General features: G+C 55.7%; 1 protein-coding gene across 1 annotated transcript; it reads right to left on the bottom strand.

The window, feature by feature from the left end:
• Positions 1-1,624: 1,624 nt before the first annotated feature.
• On the bottom strand, positions 1,625-4,780 carry LOC111642823 (uncharacterized). Its single transcript, XM_089592336.1, has 2 exons — positions 3,328-4,780; positions 1,625-3,282 (listed from the first exon to the last, which is right to left on the bottom strand). The coding sequence occupies exons 1-2, from the start codon at positions 4,778-4,780 to the stop codon at positions 1,625-1,627; spliced, it is 3,111 nt and encodes a 1,036-aa protein (XP_089448462.1).
• Between the last annotated feature and the right edge of the window lie 1,465 nt (positions 4,781-6,245).

Raw genomic sequence — 6,245 nt, 5'->3', positions numbered from 1 at the left:
CAATCCCCACACGACTCAGGGCCCTTACTGGCTAGATTAAGTATTTATAATACATAAAATAATAACTTAAGAGCTAATTTCAACACAACCCGGGGCACTTACTGGCTGCTTAAATTATTTACAGAAAATAAATTATAAAACAAGCGCAATTCCCTATACGTCCTGGGTTGCTTACTGGCTGCTCTCAGTTTTTTTAATCAATGAACTAAAAACACAAGCCACAATCTCCACACAACCCGGGGCGCTTACTGGTCACTTTAATTATTTATAATATATAAAATAATATCAGCAGCGCCTATACCCTTATAACCCAGAGCACTTACTGGCTGCTTGAAGTATTGAAAATAAATGAAGTAATAACACAAGCGCCTCACCTGGGGCGCTTACTGGCTGCTCTAACTATTGATGAAATAAATATAATAACCTGAAAGCCTATCCTCACATAAACCAAGGCGCTTACTGGCTGCTTTGAATAATTGTGATAAATAAAGTTATAATGCAAGCGGAAACTTCTACTTAACCTTGGGCGCTTATTGATTGCTTTAATTTTTATAATAAATAAATTAACAACGCATGCAGCTCTTTTCACACAACATGAGGCACTTAGTGGTCGTTTTAACTATTTATAAGAAGTTAATTAATATAAGAAGCACCAATATTCAGTCATCTGAGGGCGCTTCCTGGCTTCTTTAAGTACTTACAAGAAATAAAATAATAACACAGGCCCCTATCTCAACACAACGCGGGGCCCTTACTGTTCGCTTTACATATTGATAATGAGTATAATAACGCAAGAGCCTAAACTAACATAACCTTAGGCTTTTTCTTGCTGCTTTAATGATTCATAATAAGTAAAATAACAACACAAGTGCCTATCCACACCCAACCCGGGGCGTTCACTGAACGCTTGTATTATTTATACATAATATAATGACATAAGAGCCTACTTACACATATTCCGGGGCGCTTACTGGTTGCTTTAATAATTTATAATAAATAAAATAACAATACAAGTGCCTATACACACACATCCCGCGATGCTTTCTGGCTGCTTCAAGTATTTTTAATAAATGAAATAAAATGACAAGCCCCGATCCCCATACAACCCTGAGCGCTTACTGTCTGCTTTAATGATTGATAAAATAAATATTATGATGCAAGAGCCTATCTCCACATAACCCAGGGCGCTTATTGGCTGCTTTAATCATTTGTAATTAATTAAATAATAACACAAGGGGCAATCTACACACATTTCGGGGCGCTTACTGGTCGCTTTAATTATTTATAAAAGATTAAATAATATAACTGAATGTTTTTACTGCTTTATTTGTTTCGCAGGGGATTACAAAATGCTTTCAACGCTTTAAATAAAAGAAAGACACAAAGGATAGTCGCTTCGGCGTGTAATCGTCGTCTTCTTCTTCTCTCCTTCTCTGGCGTGGCGTGCGACTGTCCTCGCTGAGCCCTCGTACACGAGTGAGTGCCACCTGCCGAGCGCGGTGACGCACGAGGTGGGAGGCCGGGAGAGAGCGCAGCGACCGACGTTGCATGGCAGGGTGTGGGTCCCCGCTTGGTCGGTAAGAAAACCCGAACATCCCGCCCGCCTCGATCCAAGAGCGAAACCCTAGTCACCGCCCGCCGAAGCGGGGGGAGTCCCTCGATCGTCCGTCGCAGGGAGGCTAGAGTCCGCAGATGCCACATGGAGACGCGCAAGCTTGACAATGGGCCGCACGTATTCGCCGGTGGCTGTCTTGACGGCAGCAGCCCGGACTAGTCCATCGGATCCAGGGTGTATGCGGGTGATACGGCCCAGAGGCCAGCGTCCGCTGGACTGTAGCAGCGTAGGGTCAAGAAGAACCACCAAGTCCCCCACCGCGAAGTTCCGACGGACAGCGCTCCATTTCGGTCTCTGTTGGAGAGTATTTAGATACTCACGGCCCCAGCGCGTCCAGAATTGGGCGCGAACGGCCTTGACGAGCTCCCAGTGCGTGAGCGGGTCCAAATTCTCTGCAGCGGGGGTAGCTTCGATGATGGAATCGACGGGAGCCCCGATGAGGAAATGTCCAGGCGTGAGCACTTCGAGGTCAGAGGGATCGCTAGACAAGGGCGTCAACGGGCGGCTATTCAACACGGCCTCAATTCCAACGAGAACCGTAGAGAACTCTTCATACGTTAGATGACGAGAGCCGAGCACACGGCGTAGGTGGCTCTTGGTCGACTTGACCGCGGCCTCCCAGAGTCCTCCAAAATGTGGCGCACCAGGAGGAATGAACTGCCAGGAAACCCCCTGGGAGGCAAGAGTCCCGGCGACTAGGTCCCAGTCAAATTCTGCGCCCTGCAACGCCTCGCGGAGCTCCAAATCAGCTCGATGGAAGCAGGTGGCGTTGTCGCTCCAAAGCTCGGATGGTCGGCCTCGACGACCGGTGAAACGGGTGAGAGCACCCAAGAAGGTGGCCGCGGAAAGGTCGCCGACAAGCTCCAGATGCACGGCTTTGGTGGTCATGCACACGAAGACAGCGATGTAGCCCTTTGTGGTCCGGATCCCCCGTCCCTTCGATGTAAGCACGGAGAAGGGCCCGGCGTAATCGACTCCGGTGCGACCAAAAGCGCGAGACGGCGTGACGCGAGACGCGGGCAGCGGAGCCATCAACTGGCTTGAAGAGCGCGCCTGTAACCGGGCACAGATGACGCACCCTCTAATGTGAGCCTTGATTCTGCGTGGCCCGCCGAGAATCCAGGCACGCCTGGAGACGTATGCGCTGGTAACGCGATATCCACCGTGGAGGGCGCGTGCGTGAGCCCAAGAGACCACGAGTCGAGCGAGCGGCGATGTTCCGCTGAGGATGGGAGGGTGCTTCTCTTCGTAAGACAGCGATGAGTGATCGAGCCGCCCGCCAACATGCAGAACTCCGTCGGCATCGAGGAAGGCGGCAAGAGAGGTCAAAGGGCTCCGTTTCGGAAGACGTTCACGCTTCCACAGGAGTGCCAACTCATCCCCAAACGTCATCGATTGACTCAACCGAACGCAGGCCAGAAAAGCGTCCTGAATCTCAGACGGCGTCAACGGCGAAAGCACAGAACGGGTGGGCATGCGCCGCAAGCGGTGTCGCACCCATCGACGAACGCGCACAAGGAGGCCCAATACAGTGCGCAAGCTCGAGAAGAGCTGCAGCAGGTCCGATTCAGGCGCGCGGAAGGCGCAGCAGAGTGAGAGCGTGGGCGTGGGTGGAGGCAGTGTCTCCTGGGGCCAAGACTTGTTGTCCTGGGCCAGCCACGTGGGGCCTCTCCACCACAGGGGCTGCTATCGGAGACCACTCATGTCGGCACTTCTGGTGGCTAGGTCGGCCGGATTCGATTGCGACGGCACGTATCGCCAGGCACTGGGTGGCAGGACCTCCTGGATCTGAGCGACGTAGTTGTCGACGAGCACGTTGTTTGCCGGCTGATCGGAGCGTATCCAGTGGAGCACAATTTGAGAGTTGCACCAAGCGTGGCAGTGCTCGATCGCGACTCCCAACTCGCTGGCTGCTGAGCGAAGAAGCTTGGCGGCGATGAGGGCCGCTCGCAATTCTAGACGTGGGATGGTCATGCGAGCGGCGGGCTCGGTCATCGGCTTGAGCGCGCGGATGGGCGCAAGCTTAGTACGAGCGAGAAGCATGTGGCAGAGAGCGGGCCCATCTGAGGACTGCAGCCGCGAATATACAACAGCGGCCATAGCACGGCGACTGGCGTCAGAAAACACGTGCAGCTGGACATTCGACGACGGAGACATACCAATCCAACGAGGCAGAGAAAACCCGGAAATGGCCTGCAGCTCGGCGGTGAAAGCGGTCCAGCGGCGAGTCATGGAGGACGATACGTTCTCGTCCCAGTCCAAGCGCGCGCGCCACAGGTCTTGCAGTAAAAGCTTGGCGTTCAACACGATCGGGGCAAGCCAGCCGCACGGATCGAACAAGCCTGCGAGCGCGGCGAGCATGGATCTCTTTGTGGTTTGAGATTCGACAACGGGCGGCGTCAAATGGAAGAAATCTGAGGGCGGGTCCCAGCCTACGCCCAGTTCGCTGACGAGGCCTTCAACACTGAGCTGATCCCAAGTAGGACGGAGGCGGACGTCTTCGGGAAGGTCTTCAAGAAGCTCGGGCGTGCTGGCAACCCACTTTCGCAGAGGGAAACCGCCCGCTTGAAGAAGTCCGATCAGCTGGTCGCGCAGACGCTTGGCCGAGCCGATGTCATCAGCGCCGGAGAGGATGTCATCAACGTAGCGATCGTTCATAACCACTGGGACGGCCTCGGGCCAGCGGCGGCCGTCATCCTCACACAGCTGCTGTACGACCCGTAGTGACAGGTACGGGGAGCACGAGGCACCGTAGGTAACGGTAAGCAGTTGGTAGTGCGTAGGTGGCTGCTTTGGGTCGGAGCTCCACAGAATGCGCTGCAGGTCGACATCGCGTTCATCAATCAGGATCTGGCGGAACATCATGCGAACGTCAGTACAGAACGCAATCCGGTGACGACGCCAACGCAGGAGCACACTGGGAAGAGCCGTCTGGAGCCGAGGACCAGCATGGAGCACGTCGTTTAGGCTATAGCCACTGGAAGTCGGGCTCGACGCGTTGAAAACAACGCGCAGTTTGCGACCTTGGTCGCCGTGCTGCCAAATGCCGTGATGTTGGATATAGTGCACTGGACGGTGCGATGCAGCGAGTTGGTCATCAGTAAGGGGGTTCATATGACCGAGGGCAATGTACTCTGCCATGAACCGGGCGTACTCAGAAGCCATCTCAGGAGTCCGCTGCAGCCGACGATGCAACGAGCGCAAACCCGCGGTGGCGCCCTGCAGACTGTCACCAAGGAGGCGCACAGCGTCATGTTTCAGCGGAAGTCGCACAATGTAACGCCCGTCGTCAGCGCGATGATAATCGGCGAAGATTCGCTCGCATTCCACATCCTCAGGCGCTCGGCGGCTGACATGTGTCACCTCCTCGATCTCCCAGAATCGCTGGAGCTGCGCAGCCAGCTCTTGATCCCAGGGCGACTGAGTGTTCGTGTGCAGAGTTGTGCCTGCGATGAGGGCGTTCGAGCCCAGGCCAGGGGCCCGGCCGACGAGAGTCCAGCCAAGAGCCGTGCGCTGTCCGACGAGCTCGTCACGCTGAACGTAACCTGGTTCGATGAGGCGGTGGTAAACGTCGACTCCGAGCAGAATGTCTACACGGCGAGGTGTGCCAAACGCTGGATCGGCCAGAGGCTCAAGATCGAGCCACTGTCTCATCACGGCTGGGTGCAAGGGGGCAGACGGAGAGGTGAGCCCGAGCCGCGGTAAGCAGAGCGCTGTCAGGTGGATTGGCGATGCATGCTCTCCAGTTTCAAGGCGTAGATGCGCTCGGGTTCTCGAAGGGATGGTCAACCCTCCCCCAACCCCATGAATGCTCGCCTCGTTGACTTCTAGCGCTGCGCCGAGCTGCTGGGCCAACCGGATGGAGATGAGTGTAACCTCAGAGCACGCATCAAGGAGAGCTCGACCAGCGACACGTCGGCCGGTGGGACCGGTTAGCTGGACAAGAGCGGTCGGAAGTACGGCTAGTCAGGACGATGGAGGCCCCTGATGCTGTGAGTCGGTGGCGGACGGGCCCGCGGGGTCGACTTTTGGCTTCTTGGGCGAAGAGGGACGCTGATCCGATTCAGGCTTGCGCCGATGGTTGCTCTCGTGCAGCAGACTGTGGTGGGGCTCCCTGCACTGCTGGCAGACGGACCGTGAAGGGCAGAACTTTACTGCGTGACCTGGTCTCAGGCAGTTAAAACATAACTGCCCTTGATAGACCATGCGTCGCCGGGCCTGCGCGTCAAGGCCTTGAAATTGCGCGCAGTGACCCAGGTAGTGCGACTCTCTGCACGACGGGGATGGCGGCAGCGAGCTACTGGTGGCAAGGGCTCTAAAGTTTCGTCCAGGAAACGGGGGGACCGGAGAGCGCATGCTGGCCGTGTTGGCTGGTCGAGCAGGGCGAGAGGCCTCGACGGAGCTGAGCGCGCGGCACTGTCGACGAAGGAAAGTCGTCAAGGCAGCAAAAGTGGCAACATCCGCCGTGGTGTCCGTGCCAGCGCTCTCCAGTCGCTCGATCTCGTCCTCCCACGCGCGCCGGGTCGTCGGATCCATACCAGTCATCGCGCAGGAGACAATCCAGTCGTCCCACTGAGACACAGGACAACCCAGAGCTTCCACCTGATCTCGATGTTTTCCCAGGGTGTCG

This window comes from Copidosoma floridanum, unplaced genomic scaffold (genome assembly GCF_036245765.1).
Source record: "Copidosoma floridanum isolate Cflo_tuat_1 unplaced genomic scaffold, Cflo_Japanese_pri ptg000016l, whole genome shotgun sequence".
Lineage (NCBI taxonomy): Eukaryota > Metazoa > Arthropoda > Insecta > Hymenoptera > Encyrtidae > Copidosoma > Copidosoma floridanum.
This window is presented reverse-complemented; position numbering and strand designations above follow the sequence as displayed.

Coding starts and splice junctions, on each gene's coding strand:
- LOC111642823 (XM_089592336.1), bottom strand. CDS start 4,780: ATGGCTTCTGAGTACGCCCGGTTCATGGCAGAGTACATTGCCCTCGGT. Junction 3,283..3,327: donor GGCCGACCTAGCCACCAGAA/GTGCCGACATGA, acceptor TGTGGTGGAGAG/GCCCCACGTGGCTGGCCCAG.